At 38.8% G+C, this 16,822-nt stretch overlaps 2 protein-coding genes across 3 annotated transcripts in view; one reads left to right on the forward strand and one right to left on the reverse strand.

Moving 5' to 3' along the window:
* The first annotated feature begins 1,524 nt into the window (after positions 1–1,524).
* On the forward strand, positions 1,525–10,639 carry LOC107871790 (dnaJ homolog subfamily B member 1). 2 transcript variants are annotated; one of them, XR_007055780.1, is made up of 3 exons: positions 1,525–2,278; positions 8,031–8,834; positions 8,989–10,639. XR_007055780.1 is itself a non-coding variant. In XM_047413066.1 (2 exons), exons 1-2 carry the CDS (start codon positions 1,833–1,835, stop codon positions 8,359–8,361), a joined length of 777 nt encoding a protein of 258 aa, XP_047269022.1. In that variant the 5' UTR covers positions 1,525–1,832; the 3' UTR covers positions 8,362–8,864. The 2 variants fall into 2 exon arrangements, 1 of the variants encoding a protein (XP_047269022.1); XM_047413066.1 differs by lacking the exon at positions 8,989–10,639 and having other exon boundaries at positions 8,031–8,864.
* Positions 9,262–16,822, reverse strand: part of LOC107871789 (thioredoxin H2-like) — a 17,887-nt gene continuing 10,326 nt past the window's right edge. The window contains exons 3-4 of the mRNA XM_016718673.2: positions 9,497–9,619; positions 9,262–9,393 (exon numbers count right to left, since the gene is read on the reverse strand). Of these exons, the coding sequence (XP_016574159.1) occupies positions 9,262–9,393; positions 9,497–9,619 (255 nt within the window). The remainder of the gene's footprint in view (positions 9,394–9,496; positions 9,620–16,822) is intronic.

Consider the following 16,822-nt stretch of genomic DNA (forward strand, 5'->3'; position numbering starts at 1 on the left):
CTTTCAACAGATGGGTCATCTGTTGCAACAGATGAATGATCTATTGAAAGAAATCAAAATCTTAGACATGTTATTTGTTGGAATAGTTGTTTGGATTTCATCTAACAGATGATTCATTTGTTGCAAAAAGAAAACCAATAGCAAGATTTTGTTCAATAGAATAACAACATCACCATTTAATATTAATACATCATTTTTACAAAGAACAACAACAATCCACAAACAACAAATCAACCCAACAACACAACACACACAACAAGAACATCAACATTGACCAATAACACCAACATTGTTGTTTTGTTGGTACAAACACAAACAACAAAAAACAAACTTTAAAAAATACAACAAACACCAACAAATCGAATCAACAATTTGAGAACAAAAACTACACTAACAACGAAAAATCTTATTTCACTCCGAAAAGAGAAGAGTAGAAATACCACAAATTAGGATCTTTTTGAGTCCTCATTTCAAATTTAAGTAACAAATATTTAAATTGTTAATCAATATTAGAAGAGAAGTTGACTCAAATTTCTTTTTCTTTTTTATAATTAAAAAACCCTAACTTTTACCTGTGAAAGTTAAAAATGGACGATAAAGAACTCGAAACTGTTGTCACCAGAGAATGTTGTCACGTCGATTGACAGTTAAAAGTCGAAAGGAACTAGAAACTATTTGTCGCCAGCGGTTGAAGTCGTTGGAGATTGAAGAGAGAAATTTGTAGAACTGTTGATTAGGAAAAGTTTGAGAGAAACTGTCGAAGAAAGAGGGGAAAGACAGGGTTGATTTGGAGAAGAGAGTGGTATGGATTGCTTTGTATTTTTATAAAGATTAAAAAAATTAAAAAATGTTAATTAAATTCACAATTAACTTAATCAAATTTCTTAATTATATTTTGGGAAAAGGACACTGTAGCACTTTTAAAAATAAATAGCCCAAGTTTGATATTTTTTCAAAAAATGGTCAGTCGGGTATACTATTTACACTTTATAGCCATTTCCTAATTTGGGTCATTTTGACCCACGTAGTTCAGATACAGTCCATATACTATGCTGATACAGTCCATATACAATACTGATACAATTTTCAACTTGGATCATTCGAACCTTTTAAAAATATTTCAATTTTTTTTTACTATAAATTTTTTTACTGAAAAATTATTCTGTTTTTTATTGTTTAGAAATAATAAGTAAATATAATTATATAAAAACAGTATAATTATTATATAGAATATGTATCTATATAAGATATATGTATAAAAATTATATAGTTCTAATAAATACGTATATGTATAAAATATATATATAAAATATATATAAAGTGTATAAAAATTATATAGTTATTGTATAAAATGTATTAAAAAATATAGAATTATTATATAAATTATATATCAAAACTAATAATTTTCATATAGAATATTTATATATATAAAATAAATATAGAAATTGAACATAAGGTGTGTAGAAAATAGTTTAATTTAAAATGTATTTCTATCATTTTCCCTTGTATTTTACCCTTTAAATTGGGCAGCGTAACCAAACCTTACTTAAAAACACGGTTGCTTGAATTTTCTCGCGTATCTTAGCACAACTTCCTCCATTTCTCTACCCTAAGCATTCGCGTTGACGACCGATCTACTTGCCGGAGTTTTTCCCGTCATCTGCGAGTCATCGATTATTTTAACTTCCTTTTCCCCCTATTTGATAAACTTTCCAGAATTTTCTCGAGAAACAGCTTTATATACTATACAAGCAAACCTACATTGCCTCTTCGTTTTCATCTACACCACAGAGAAAACAGTACACTGATAGAGAAGAGAAGAGAGAGAAAATATGGGTGTTGGTTACTATAAGATACTGAAAGTGTCACGCCATGCGAGTGAAGAAGATTTGAAGAAATCGTACAAGCAGAAAGAAGCTGAAGTTAAATTCAAGCAGATATCTGAGGCTTATGATGTGCTTAGTGATTCTCAGAAGAGGCAGATCTATGATATATATGGTGATGAGGCGCTGAAATCAGGTCAATTCGATCCATCCTCACCCAGTATGAATGGTACATATGGTAATGGCAGAGGATTTAAGTTCAATTCGCGTGATGCGGAAGATATTTTTGCCGAATTTTTCGGTGGATCGGAGGGGTATAGTAGGAGTACTGGTGGTAGTATACGGATTCGGAAGGCTGCGCCAGCGGAGAACAAGTTGCCGTGTAGTCTGGAGGAGTTATACAAGCGTTCTAAGAGGAAAATGAAAATTTCAAGGATTGTTCTTGATGGCACTGGGTAAGTAAAAACCTTACTTTTATACAAACCATTTAAATTTGTTATCTACTTCTCTCATTTAGCAATTTACGCTGTGTGCTGTGTGCAATAGTCCCTTGTGGTACAGCCCTTCCATGGACCTGCGTATAGTGGAGCTTTAGCGCACCAAGCTGCCTTTTTTTTTCCTTTTAGTTGGGATTGGATCTTTTGTGTGTTGAATTTGGCAGAGGTTGCCAAGTTAATCATGTCTACCGTGGTTGGTTATAGTTGTGATATGAATGTGGATCCTTAGGAAATTACTCCCATGCCTCAACCACTAGGCCATCCCCTTGAAACTGTGTCTTGGAGATTATCCCACAGTAATGTATCACAACAGTAGATTATATGGGGGTTATTCATGAATTGTATAGAATGAGTGAATGATATTGGTGAGTCGAGGGAAAGTTCTTCTTTGATCATCATTAATTGGCAAAAAGTACATTTAACTTAAGTTATGCTTATCAATTTGGAAAGCGGGAAAAGTCATCGTTTCCACCCTAAACTATACTCAAAAAGTTTAGGTCACACCTAAACTATCATAGTGACCTATTACACACCTAAACTATATAAAAGTGATATTTTTTACACCCTATAAAGCATTATACCACTTGCATGTGATGTGGTGTTGCACACGCGTCTGCCACGTCAGCATAATACGAAAAAAATAATAAATTTATTATTTTCATAAATTTTTCTTTGTTCTTTTTAATTTAATTTTTTTCTTTTTCTTCAATGTTTAAAACCTCCATTGTTATGGTGTCAATGTCCAAAACCTCCATTGTTATGAGATCATGAACACCATATTCACCACTATAAACTTTATCCCACCAAAAAAACTACCATAACAATCAATTTCTTCTAACCATGTTCTTCATCCGTAACCTATTGTCTTTTCTTCAAAAAAATAAAAAATTCTCTTCTTCTTTGTTGATTTTTCGGTAAGAAAAAGGCAAGAAAAATTTCCTTTTAGAATGAAAAAGAGATATGTGGAACAAAACTACCAAAAATGTTAAAATTTAAAATTATATTGTCAAAGATGCAAATGACATATGCAACCATCGCTGCTAGAACTCCGACATTGAAGAGGGAGACGTTTGGTGATTGAAGATTTGAGTAACAGCTGTGGTGGTTCCATTTGGGTGTTTTGGGTGGTTATCTGTGGTGGAACAAGGGTGGCGCTATAGGCCAAGAAGATGGAATAAGGGTGATGATGTTGTGGCGGTTATGGATTTGTGATGGAAGTGTTACACAGACCTGATAGTCCACGGCCGAGTTGAGGATGGGTGAAATCCGCGTCGATTCGGTGGGTGTGGAGGATGGGCTGTGAATAAATTGCGTTATTTGGGGGCGGGGTTGGAGTTTGGGGGTGGGGGTGATGAAGAAGATATGTTGGTTGGGGTAGGGTTGGAGTTTGGGGGTGGGGGTGATGAAGAAGATGATGATTTGGGGGTGGGGGGTGATGAAGAAGATGATGATTTGGGGGTAGGGGAGGAGAGATGGATGTTGGGGGCTGGAAAGAGAGTATTTTAAATTTTTCTTTTTTTTTTTTGCATTAATTTTTAATTTAGACGCGCCTTTTGTTATTTAAATAATTATGCTTTTTTCAACGTCAGATTTAAGGTGTAAAACATATCGCTTTTATGTAGTTTAGGTGTGTAATAGGTCACTACGATTGTTTAGGTGTGACCTAGACTTTTCGAGTATAGTTTAGGGTGGAAATGATGACTTTTTCCTTCGGAAACCATTGAAGAACGACTATAAATCGTTTGTGTAGTATGAAGTTAAAAGAGAAGAAATGAGATATCAAATTCCAGAGTTAGAGCCTGGTTGGATTGGCTTATTTTAAATGCTTTTAAACCAAAAAAGATTTGAAGCACTTTTGTAGTGGTTCACTGAAGTTGGATTGAACACCATGAGGTCTTAGATTCAATTTCCAACAGAGACAAACACACACTAGGTGATTTCTTCCCAACTGTTCTAGCCTTGGTGGACAGAGTTGACAGAATCATCTGATACTTGTTGCTGGTGGGAGGTGGCTGGTATCCCAGGTATCCTCTGGAATTAGTCTAGGTGCGGGCAAGCTTGCCCAGACACCACGTTTATCAAAAAAATAATATAAAAGGCTTTTTTAAAGCAATTTTTAAGCTAAATATAAAAATAAGTCAAAAATCGTAAGTTAGAATTTCTATCTTACGGTCAAAAGTTATAAGCCCATCCAAACAGGCTCTTATACTTTCTTGAATGCTTTCAACCAATTTGAATGTGTAATTCTGTAGATGCGACAGTTGGAACTAAGCTGAAGGAGTTTGTCACTCTTTGACCATTTAAAAGCAACTATTTCCATAAACTAATACAGTTTCTACTTGTGACAATCGGTTGTCCTTCATGTGCTTTTACCATCTGCCTCTTTCTATGTTGCTCGGACTCGGCAGTTATGCCGTCGAACCAGTCCCAACGCGACGCCGGCGCGCGATTCGTCTCGGATTTGGTCAAACGAATCCGGAGACATTGACCAACATCAAGAAGAAAGTTGGCTTCGTTGTCGAAAGGGAGAAACCGGTGGCTGTAATTGTTGTCATCTTCGTCGTGAGAAAATTGGCGACTGTGATTGTTGTCGCCGGAGGAAGGGTTGTCGTCGGCGGAAGGGTTATCGTCGTTGGAATTTCGATGGGGAAGAAAGAGAATGGCAGAATGCTCAGATCTGTGATTGTCGGTGCTGGCTATTGTGTAGTCGTATTTTTTAATAGTTTATTTTTTAAAAAATAAATTATATTAAAAAGGTAACCTAATTCATTTAGATCTGGTGAGTGTTTGATTTTCCAAATACTACTCCTAATTAAAAAGAATTTACTTTTTTTCCATATAAAAAAATACTACTCCTAATTTTGAAAAGTAATTAAAAGAAATTACCTTAAAAGTGGAAAAAGTAAAGAATATTTTTTTAAGAATAAAGTTTCCTTGACGCATAGGAAAAAGTAAATTGAAATGACTGTTTTAATATGGGATTATATTTATAATATTTAATTTTTTAATCGAATCCCCGCACCCGTATCCATAATCGGATTCGCAGTCCTGAATCTTAAAATTTAAATTTTGACGAATTCGACTCGGATCCGCACCCGTCTTGGATTACCGCACCCGAGTCCATGCAACTTAGGCCTCTTTATGAAATGAGTGATAATTCTGATGTAAATCTAATTCGTTTGTGTGGACTCTGGTGGGAAATTGATAGCTTGTTTACATCCCAATTTCCAACAATGCGAGTCTCACTGAATATAACTTCTAGGAGTTACTTTTGAGCTTTAACAAGGAATTAAACACTTGGTTTCACAGTAAACTTTTAGAGAGCTCTTCAATCTTCATGTGGAAAACCATAATATGTTGTATGAAACTTTCATTTTGAAAATGATGGAATTTGAGGTTAGAAAAATGATATTTATGAGTTTGCTGACTCCAGAATGATTTATATCAAAATAACACATCGTTGCTTCTTTTCAATCTGACTGTAATCTGAGGTAGTATTTTTCTTGTGTATTTACACAACTCCAGTTAGATTTAAATGTTCCGATGCAAGAATACTCTTTTGCTTTGAGGAATTACATATTGTTACTGCTATAAAACACAATCTTCTATCATCTATTATTACTAAAGCCCCAAATATTTGATCAAGAGATATGATTTTAGGAAAAGCTACTTTCCTGCAGAATAAAAGTCTTAACATTGTTTAGTTATGATCACTAGGGAGGTAGACTAGTCATGCTCAGTGTTTTGGAAGGCGAAAGGCGACAAGGCTCTGCTTCGCCACGCGGCGAGGCAATCGCCTTTTGGAAGGGCGGCGACAATTACTACCAAAAAATTAAAATATTTAATTGCATATATAAATAATCAAAATCTCAATAGCAATAATATATTAGTAAATAATTCAAGTCAAAACTATAAACAGATAGTAGATACTGATTTTCTACTCTCTGTGACAAAAAAACAGAGGAAGAATTAGAAGAAGAAAAAACAGAGGAGAAAATCAGCGGAAGAAGTAGAAAGAAAAAAATCAAGAAGAAATCAGTAGACTATGAGTAACAACTGACTAGGAGAAAATAAGAAGAAGAAAGTAGAAAAAGCAAAAAAAAACAGAGAAACGACTTACTAGTCGCCGCCCGTTGGAGCCGCCGGAATCACTCGCAATCGCAGTTGTCTTTCAGTGATAGCAGTCAAAGCAAAATGGAAGTAAAAGCCCTAAAATTACCTTTTATTTTTAAAATCCTAATTTAGGAAAAAAAAAAAGAAAAAAAAGGCATCACCTTTAGCGCCTTGCCTCGTCTCATCACGATGTCGCCATTCTTGCCTTGGCATCACCTTTCACAGGTCGCATTGCCACGAAGGTATATGGTGACACTGCCTCGCCTCGCCTCTCCATTCTTCATTGACAACATGACGCTCACCCTTGATGACTGGTCATGCCTGCATGTTCGATTTCCTGGTTGCAATGATATAGGGGGTATTTGGATTAGCTTTTTTAAAGTCGCTTATAAGCCAAAAGCTAAACGCCAAAAGTAGGTAGCAATCTTTTGGCTTTCGGGTACTTTTTTAAGGCTATAGTAGAGTGCTTAAAAACAATTTGTGTCTTTATCAAACACTTCCAATAATTAAAAAGTTCTTAAAAGCCAAATGCATCTAAAAATAAGTCAATCCAAATACCCTCATAGTTTCTGACAACAATAGAACTGATAGGAGGACAAATTTTCTGGCTGCTAAAGCAGCATTACCCTTTTTGGAGGTGCAGAGTGAAGGTGAGGGGATAACATAGAACTGAGTTAACGGTAGAATTCTTTTAACATGTGATTATTACCGTTGTGTTTTTATTATAGAAGTTACAATTAATTAGTTTGTACTTATTGTGGCTGATTGGGAGGTTGACAGAGTTGCTATGCTGCTATAGAGCCTGGATGATTTCCCTGGTTGTAATGCAGAACTAGACACTATAAGCTGGAGACATGAAAAGGATGGGAGGTTGTCAGTAGGGAGACTTTATAAAAGAGAACTTTTGGTACAATCAGAGGGCATTCCTGGACCATGGAGACAAATATGGAAATGTAACATTCCAACCAACGTGAAGTACTTCACATGGTTGGTCTGTCGGCGAGCATGCTTGACTCAGGAAAAATTGAAAAGAAGGGGTTTCCAAATTGTCTCCAGCCGTTTCTTCTGTAAGGAACAAGAGGAAACAAACAACCACTTTGTTCCTTCATTGCAGAATCACTTCCCAGATATGGCACATGTTCCTCCACCTAACTCAAACCCTGGGTAATGCCTGAGAACACTGCCGATCTTCTTAGCTGTTGGATGAAGAGAGGAGGGAGAAAAGCTCAGAAGAAATGGTGGAACATAATTCCTTCATGCATATGGTGGTCCATTTGGATGGAAAGAAACAATAGATGCTTTGAGAATATTACTAATCCCATGCAGAGAGTCAAAGATTCTTGCATTAGTACTTTGTATTTTTGGTGTATAGAAGAGGGTATAGATGAAGCAGGTCAGTTAGTAGATTTCCTAGGTTCTTTGTAAGTATGACTTATTGCCACTGTAATTTTTTGGAGGTTGCCAGCATATCCTCAATGCTGAAGAATACAACTTTACCTTAATCAAAAACAAAAATTAATTAGTTTGTACTTAATGGGTCTAATACTGGTTCTTAGTCTCATCAGTTTTGTCTTCCATGTGTGAATTATATTTGCAGTAAGCCCACAACTGTTGAAGAGGTCTTGGCAATTCATATTAAACATGGTTGGAAGAAAGGCACAAAGATCACTTTTCCAGAGAAAGGGAACCATGAACCTGGAGCTGCACCTGGTGATCTTATTTTTGTAATAGATGAAAAGCTACATGATGTTTTCAAGAGAGATGGGAACGATCTAGTGATCAATCAGAAAATCTCATTAGTAGATGCTCTCGCGGGGAAAACTATCAACTTGACTACTTTCGATGGAAGGGAACTCACAATACCAATCACAGATGTTGTTAAACCAGGACATGAACAGATAATCCCAAATGAAGGAATGCCAATATAGAAAGAACCTGGAAAGAAAGGAAATTTGAGGATCTAGTTTGTTGTTAAATTCCCGTCAAGCCTTAGTTCAGACCAGAAATCTGATATCAGAAGAGTATTGGGCAGAGCTGCTGACTAAACCAGGGTTTAACTTAAAATTTTACGATTATTTATGTAAATATTCGAAAAGCTTGCATAAAGTTTATGCTAGACATAAGACAGGAGAGTTGTGCATAGTAGGATTAGTGTTTTGACGATGCCTCTCAAAGTTTCTTTTATTTAGCACCATTAAAGGAGCTAATATAGCAGCTACTCCAGCTGCCCACGTATAATTCTTACGTCAGATATTGAACATGTTAGGTAGCTTACTGGTTTTAATGACTGCTGTTTGATTTGGTGGTAGATGCTATATCGCAAGTAATTGGAGTTGGGAGTAGCTTGCTATCTCGTTCGGATTGTGAATTTCATATGTGGGCCACAAACTGTGGCAGACTGGTACTGAATATATTTCTTGTTTTTTTGGCATACAAATGTTTCGTTTTCAGGCATTGACGTGGATGAAGTATTTTTTTTCTTTGCAATTTCATTTTGCTCCTTGTTACCCCACAAGCATGTGAAATCTTTTTTATTTGTTTTTGCATTTATGCAGGGTAATTTCCAATCAGCTACTTGTTATATGTATGTTCGCATGCACACACAGAAGGGAGGGGTGTTTGTTGTATAGAGTAGTTGGATTTGGAAGAGTGATTATATGAACACAAAACAAGCAAGACATCTTTCTTATTCAAACCATTATACAACAATGACAAAAGTGCCTTTATTGAAGTCAGGAACCAGAGATTTTTGAGTACGTAGATAAACATAAAGGAAGATAGTGTCGAAGCAATAAATAGATGAAACAACAGTGTTTTTTGGGGGTTTCTTAAGCTCTGTTTATTTCAATCATGTTCTGCAGCCCAACTTTATCTCCTCCCACAAGTTTATCAACTAATTTCCCTTGGTTTATCAGCAAGAATGTTGGCATTGCTTGCACCCCATATTTTTGAGCTATGTCCTGCTTTCAACGAATTAATATAAAGATTAAATATTAGAAGCAAAAATAAGTAAAATACAAATAAACAATACTTGCTAGCAAAGCATAAAATTAAAGCTCATACAGCCAGTTCATCCACTTCAATCTTAATGAACTCGACGGCTGTATAAGTAGCAGCAAAGTTATTGATAATTGGCTCCATGTGTCGGCAGGGACCACACCATGAAGCTGTGAAGTCAGTAACAATCTAGCAGTCACACGAAGGAAAAAAAAGAGTCCATGATATTAGTACAACCTATAATATACTTTCTTCCATTCAACTTGTTTGTCTAATTTTAATTTGACAGAATTTCAAAAGGTAAAATAGTACTTTTGAATCTTGTAATTAACTTTTAATATTATGGTCTTAAACATGTCATATGGATAGTGTTAGAACCCCAGTCTAAGACATGATGGCTGACAAGCCATGTCAAGGTGTACATTGGCCTTGACATGTGCTAAGGCAAGCAATGTGATGCTGTGGTGGCTATGAGATAGCAGACAACTGATGATGACCAAGGTGACTGAAGTGATGGCAAGGCAGCCTTAGGCACATGAGGCGATGACAGACGCATGACACTTATGTGGGCATGCGTGCAGGCAGTGATATAGGCATGACACGACACTAGCATGGCATTGGAACTGGCAATGCATAGGTGATGGCATGGCACAGGCGTGGGCATTGGCATGGTCAAAGACAGTGTCACAGTATAGGCAGTGACATGGCCGAGACAGCAGCATGGCGCGTGCAGTGGCATGATGCAGACGCAGGCAACGACATGACATGAGCAAGGCAAAGCATGGCTGAGAAGCATGACAAGAAAAAGATGAAATGATCAAGTGTTGGAAAGCTGGAAATTGGCTAAGTGTTGAACATTGGCAAAATTAGCTAAAGGGGCAAGGCTGGTCATGTGTTTGTCACATGGGGCAGTTGCTAAGTTTGAATTTTGAATGTTGTAAACATATGTGATTTTCAGAATGTATTTGAATGCTTAGATTAGGTTGTTGAGTCATGTGATAAGCATGCAACCATGTCCAATGACATGCTGCCAGGTGTCGTTGGTTGTAACTGCTATAGCTGCCCATATTGCAGTCTATTTATAGTGTTGCTGGAAATTGTACAAGGCAGAGAGAGTGTTGTATGCCTTAGTACAATTTGTGTAAAGTTATCCTTTTTGATTCTAAGAGTAATAAAAGGTTGGGAACTTGTATCCTGAAATTATGTTGAGTGTTTTATGTTTCTGCAGCCTTTGTCTATTTCACTTAGACTGTACAGTGTTGTATGTGGCTGAAGTTGTGTAGTGTGGTGTGACTGCCAAGCAGTGGTGTTGCAAAAAAGAAAACGCCCCTATCTCAACTGGTATCAGAGCGTTGTTGTACGAAAATGGTGACTGTTTCTCAACTAAACGAGTATGTTACACGAGTTCAAAACTTCATCGGCATTATTGACGAACTCGAAAAAAGTAAAGGCCTGGTGGATTTGATCACTCTGATCAATGTCTTGAAGGATGAACTGACACTGTTGTGTGCCCAGTTTGATGAACAATCTATTTGATGAACAGCCTACGAAATTTCTAAATACACGTGAGGCCTTGATATCGCTGGTGCAGGGCCAAGTCAAGGTGATGACAGATCTGCAGATAGAGATGATAGTGCTGCGACTTGCTATGGCTGCATCTGGGCAGTCTCATGAAGGTAGTTCCAAAGTCAAATTTCTGAGCCCAAACCTTTTGGTGGTTCTAGAAGTGCCAAGGAATTGGAGAATTTTTTGTGGGACATGGAGTAGTATTTCTCTAGTGCCCGAATTGCTGAGACGGACAAGTTGAACATCACCACGATGTACTTAACGGGTGAATCAAAATTGTGGTAGAAGACTCGGAATGCGGATGATGAGAGTGCCGGCCGACCCAAAATTGATATTTGGGAAAAGTTGAAGAAAGAATAAGGGACCAATTCCTTCCAAGCACTGCCTCATGGATTGCTAGAGATCGATTAAAAAAGCTAAGGCAGAACGGATCAATTCGCGACTATATTAAGGAATTTACTTCCTTGATGTTGGACATCCAAAACATGTCTGATGAAGACAAGTTACATAACTTCATCTCAGGGATGCAGTCATAGGCCCAAAACGAATTAAGGAGACAGAATGTGAAAGATTTGCCTAGCGCAATTGCTGCCACTAACTCGGTGAATTTTTGCTGAACTCGTTCTGATTCTGACATTCCCACTTCTTCAAAATCTAAGAAAAAGGCTGAGAAGAAAGGGGAAGGAAAGAAAGATGGATGTAATGACAAAGGTGAGAAAGGTAAGGCCACAATGAAGGCTGGAAACACCAAGAACAAGGGAAAAATGGCAATACTAAGGGCTGTTGGACTTGTGGTGGACCGCATTTGGCCAAGAGTTGTCCCAATCGTGAAAGAGTGAATGCTATGCTTGTTGGAAATGTGAATCAAGGTGGGGATGGAGAATTTATTGCTGCTTTGGCGAATCCTTTGGGTTTGTTACTTAATCATATCAGTTTGCTGAATGTTGTGGGTGAATCCTCAAAGTTATTCAACCCTCATGCTGCTTTAATTCACATAAGGATGAAAGTTGATGGCAATCGTATGATCGTAGTGGTGGATACAGGGGCCACTCATACTTTTGTGGATGCCAAAGTTGCTGCAAAATATGGACTGAAGTTGAAGAAAAGTCCATCCTTTGTCCAAACAGTGAGTTCTAAGGCACAAGCCATTGTAGGCATGGCTTATGATGTGCAGATGGTGATTGGAAGTTGGACGGGGAAACATAACTTGATGGTTATGCCATTGGGTGATTTTGAAGTCATTCTAGGGATAAATTTCCTTAGAAAGTTTAATTTTGTCCTTTTTAATCACTTAGACAGAGTGATGATCATGGACGAAACCAATCCTAGTTTCATTAAGGCTGCTCATCCTTCTGGAAAAACAAATAAAGTGAAAAACAAGGGCCCTATCATTTATGTTATTTCGGTTGAGAAAGGATTAAAGAAAGATGATGAAACTTTCCTTGCTACCATGATTGAAGTGAAGCCAGATGTGGAGGTGGAGGTGCCGGATTGTGTTGCCGAAGTATTGAAGCAATTTGTTGATGTGATGCGTCCCGAGTTGCCTAAAGATTTGCCGCCAAGAAGGGATATTGATCACAAGATAGAGTTGCTGCCAGGTTCGATTGCCCCTGCATAGGCTCCTTCTAGAATGGCTCCCAAAGAGTTGGCCGAACTGCAGAAACAATTAAATGAATTGCTGGATGCGGGCTTGATTCAGCCTTCCAAGGCTCTTTACGGTGCTCCTGTTTTGTTCCAAAAGAAATAGGATGGTTCAATGAGAATGTGTGTGGACTATTGGGCATTGAATAAAGTGACTGTGAAGAAAAAGTATCCTATCCCGTTAGTGCTGGATCTCATGGACAGGCTAAGCAAGGCATGCTGGTTCCCGAAGCTTGATTTACGATCAGGTTATTGGCAGGTCTGAATTACAGAGGGAGATGAATCCAAGGCCACGTGTGTGACGAGGTATGGTTCATACGAGTTTCTTGTTATGCCAGTTGGGTTGACAAACGCCCCGACAACTTTCTGCAACGTGATGAATGATGTGTTATTTGATTACCTAGACGATTTCGTGGTAGTATATCTAGATGACATAGTCATTTATAGTTGCTCCCTTGATGAACATTTGGAACATTTAAAGTTAGTATTGTCCCGTTTGAGGGAATACAAACTTTATGTCTAGATGGAAAAATGTGAGTTTGCTACAAAGAAAGTGAAGTTCCTTGGGCATTTGGTTAGTCAAAACCAAGGATGGATCTGAAGAAGGTGCAAACAATTGTTGAATGGGAGATGCCTAGTGGGGTCAATGAATTGAGATTATTCTTGGGGCTGGCTAACTACTATCGCAAGTTCATTACAGGTTACTCTATGAAAGCTGCGGCTTTGACAAATTTGCTAAAGAAAGATGTCAAGTGGGTGTGGTCTGAAAAGTGCGATGCAACTTTTTTGATATTGAAGGAAGCTATCACTTCAGAGCCCATATTGAAGCTGCCAGACTTTGAGTTATCTTTTGAAGTACACACTGATGCGTCAGACAAGGTTGTTGGAGGTGTGTTGGTGCAAAAAGGCCATCCTGTGGCATTTGAAAGTCGAAAATTGAGTGATGCTGAGCAAAGATATTCGACCCATGAAAAAGAGATGGTAGCAGCAGTGCATTGTTTACAAACTTGAAGGGTGTACTTGCTGGGCACTCGATTTGTGGTGCAGACAGACAATGTTGTGAACACGTTCTTTAAGACGAAGAAGAAGTTGAGTCCAAAGCAAGCCCAATGGCAGGAGTTCCTGGCTGAGTATGACTTCATGTGGGAGCACAAACCAGGAAAGCACAACCAAGTTGCTGATGCACTAAGTCGGAAAGTGGTATTTGCTGCAGTATACTCTATTTCTAGACTTGAGACTGATTTTTTTGGATAGAATTAAATTCTATGCTGCAAATGACCCATTCTATGTCAAGTGGATGGGTCAAGTGAAAGATAGGACCATTCGAAGGTATTGGATCGAGGACAATCTCCTTTACTTTAGAGAGGGAGATCGTGGCACCTCAAGGTAGTGGACTGCTTAAAGACATGATGAAAGAAGCGCATGACACTCCTTGGGCTGGTCATCCGGGTGTTGAGCGGATATTAGCCTTGTTGTTCCATGTATATTTCTGGCCGAAGATGGAATACGACATTGAAGCATATGTGAAGACTTGACAAGTATGTCAAAGGGACAAGACTGAACGTATAAAAGAGGCGGGTTTGTTGCAGCCTCTGCCTATTCCTGAAAGGCCATGGTTATCTGTTTCTATGGACTTCATTTATGGGTTTCGTAAGGTGGATAGAAATGTGTCCATAATGGTGGTGGTGGACAGGTTCTCAAAGTATGATATTTTTGTTACTGATTCAATTACTTGCTCATCGGAAGTTGTTGCTAGATTATTCTATAAGAACGTGGTGAAGCATTTCGGTTTGCCAAGTGATATCGTGAGTGATAGAGATGCACGGTTCACTGTTGGTTCTGGCATACATTGTTCAGCATGATGGGTATTGATCTGAAGTTTTCCACAACAAATCATCCTCAAACTGATGGCCAAACCGAGAGGATAAATCACTTGCTAGAAGAATACCTAAGGCACTATGTGACAACAAGCCAATGGAATTGGGTAGACTTATTGGATACAACGCAGTTTTGCCACAATTTGCCCAGGTCGTCGGCAACAGATAAGAGCCCGTTTGAACTTGTCTTAGGCATGCCGCCTATGACACCATTAGAGGTGGTGACGCTGAAGAGTGAACGTATTTTCCCTGTTGCTTATAAATATGCAAAAGACAAGCATGAGATACTTGTTGAGGCAGAAGACAGCTTGAGAAAGGCCCAGAAATGCATGAAGAAGTATCCTGATAGCATAGACGTGCGGTGGAGTTCAGTGTGGGAGACAAAGTGCTTCTAAAGCTCACTTCACAAATCTGGAAACAGATTGTGAGCAAGAAGAGGCATAGGGGACTGATCCCAAGGTATGATGGCCCGTTCAAAGTTATTGAGAAGATTGGGGAAGTTTCTTATAAGTTGGACTTGCCTGAAAGGTTGAAGATTCACCCTACCTTTCATGTCAGCTTTTTAAAAAGGTATAATGAAGATGCTGAAGACCCAACCAGGAACAAATCCAAGAGGGATCCTCCTTTGATTGTGAAGCAGTATAAAACCAAGATGGAGAAGATACTGGATCATTGGATCGCGAGGAACAACAAAAAGAATACCAAGACAGAATTCCTGATTTAATGGAAAGGCTCAAGCGAAGAAGACGCTATTTGGGAGAAGGCTCAGAACTTGTGGTAGTTCGACAAGTAAATTGAGGACTACCTCAAAACAACCTCGACGAGGGCATCGAGTTCATATGGTGGGGGTGCTTTGTTAGACCCTAAGTCTAAGACATGATGGATGACAAGCCATGTCAAGGTGCACATTGGCCTTAACATGTGCTAAGGCAAGCAATGTGATGCTGTGGTGGCTATGAGATAGCAGGCAACTGATGATGACCAAGGTGGCTGGAGTAATGGCAAGGCAGCCTTGGGCACATGAGGTGATGACAGACGCATGGCAATTATGCGGGCATGCGTGCAGGCAGTGACATAGGCATGGCACGACACTGGCATGGCATTGGAACTGGCAATGTATAGGCGATGGCATGGCATAAGCAAGGGCATTGACATGGTCAACGACAGTGTCACAGCATAGGCAGTGGCGTGGCCTAGGCAGTGACATGGCCGAGACAGCAGCATAGCGCAGGCAGTGGCCTGGCACAGGCGCAGGCAACGACATGACATGGGCAAGTCATGATGCTGGCAAGGCAAAACTTGGATGAGAAGCATGACAAGACAAAAATGAAATGATCAAGTGTTGGAAAGCTGAAAATTGGCTAAGTGTTGAACATTGACAAAATTGGCTAAAAGGGCAAGGTTGCCCATGTGCTTATCACATGGGGCAGTTGCTAAGTTTGAATTTTGAATGTTGTAAACATGTGTGATTTTCAGAATGTATTTGAATGCTAAGATCAGGTTGTTGAGTCATGTGATAAGCATGCAGCCATGTCCAATGGGATGCTGCCAGGTGTCGTTGGTTGTAATTTCTGTAACTGCCTATGTGCAGTCTATTTATAGTGTTGCTGGAAATTGTACAAGGCAGAGAGAGTGTTGTATGCCTTTGTACAATTCGTGTGACATTATCCTTTTTTATTCTGAGAGATAATAAAAGGTTGAGAACTTGTTTCCTGTAAATCTGTTGAGTACTTTACGTTTCTGCAGCCTTTGTCTATGTCACTTAGACTGTGCAGTGTTGTGTGTGGCTGAAGTTGTGCAGTGTGGTGCGATTGCCAAGCAGTGGTGTTGCGAAAAAGAAAACGCCTGTCTCATATAGTTAGAAGTAAAGGGTTTTCATAAAGAAAACAAACATTATTTTCAAAACAGACTAAAAAGGAAAGTAAGACAACCAAATTGAAATTAGGGGTGTCAAGTGGGCCGGGCCGATCCTAACCCGGCCCGGCCCGGTAAGCCCTAGGGCTTTAGGGTTTTGGGTCCCGGGCCGGTTATTTTGTTAAAATGGGCCCGGCTAACCCGGCTCGGACCAAGCCCGGTCCAGGCCCGCCGGTTAATCGGCCCGGCCCGGCCCGAAAAAATTTAAAAAAAAAAGATATTTTGGATTTTGGATTCTTTTTTCCCGATTCCCCCCATTTACTTGGTGCTATGCTAAATCTGTGCATGAAATATAATCATATGTGTCACTTTAGTACTCTTATTTATACTAACTTAGAAATAAATACTAACCATGATTCTGAACAAGTACAACCTGATTTGTGGACGGCTACGG

This window comes from Capsicum annuum, chromosome 5 (genome assembly GCF_002878395.1).
Source record: "Capsicum annuum cultivar UCD-10X-F1 chromosome 5, UCD10Xv1.1, whole genome shotgun sequence".
Taxonomy (NCBI): domain Eukaryota; kingdom Viridiplantae; phylum Streptophyta; class Magnoliopsida; order Solanales; family Solanaceae; genus Capsicum; species Capsicum annuum.

Coding starts and splice junctions, on each gene's coding strand:
- LOC107871790 (XM_047413066.1), top strand. CDS start 1,833: ATGGGTGTTGGTTACTATAAGATACTGAAAGTGTCACGCCATGCGAGT. Junction 2,279..8,030: donor ATTGTTCTTGATGGCACTGG/GTAAGTAAAAAC, acceptor TTATATTTGCAG/TAAGCCCACAACTGTTGAAG.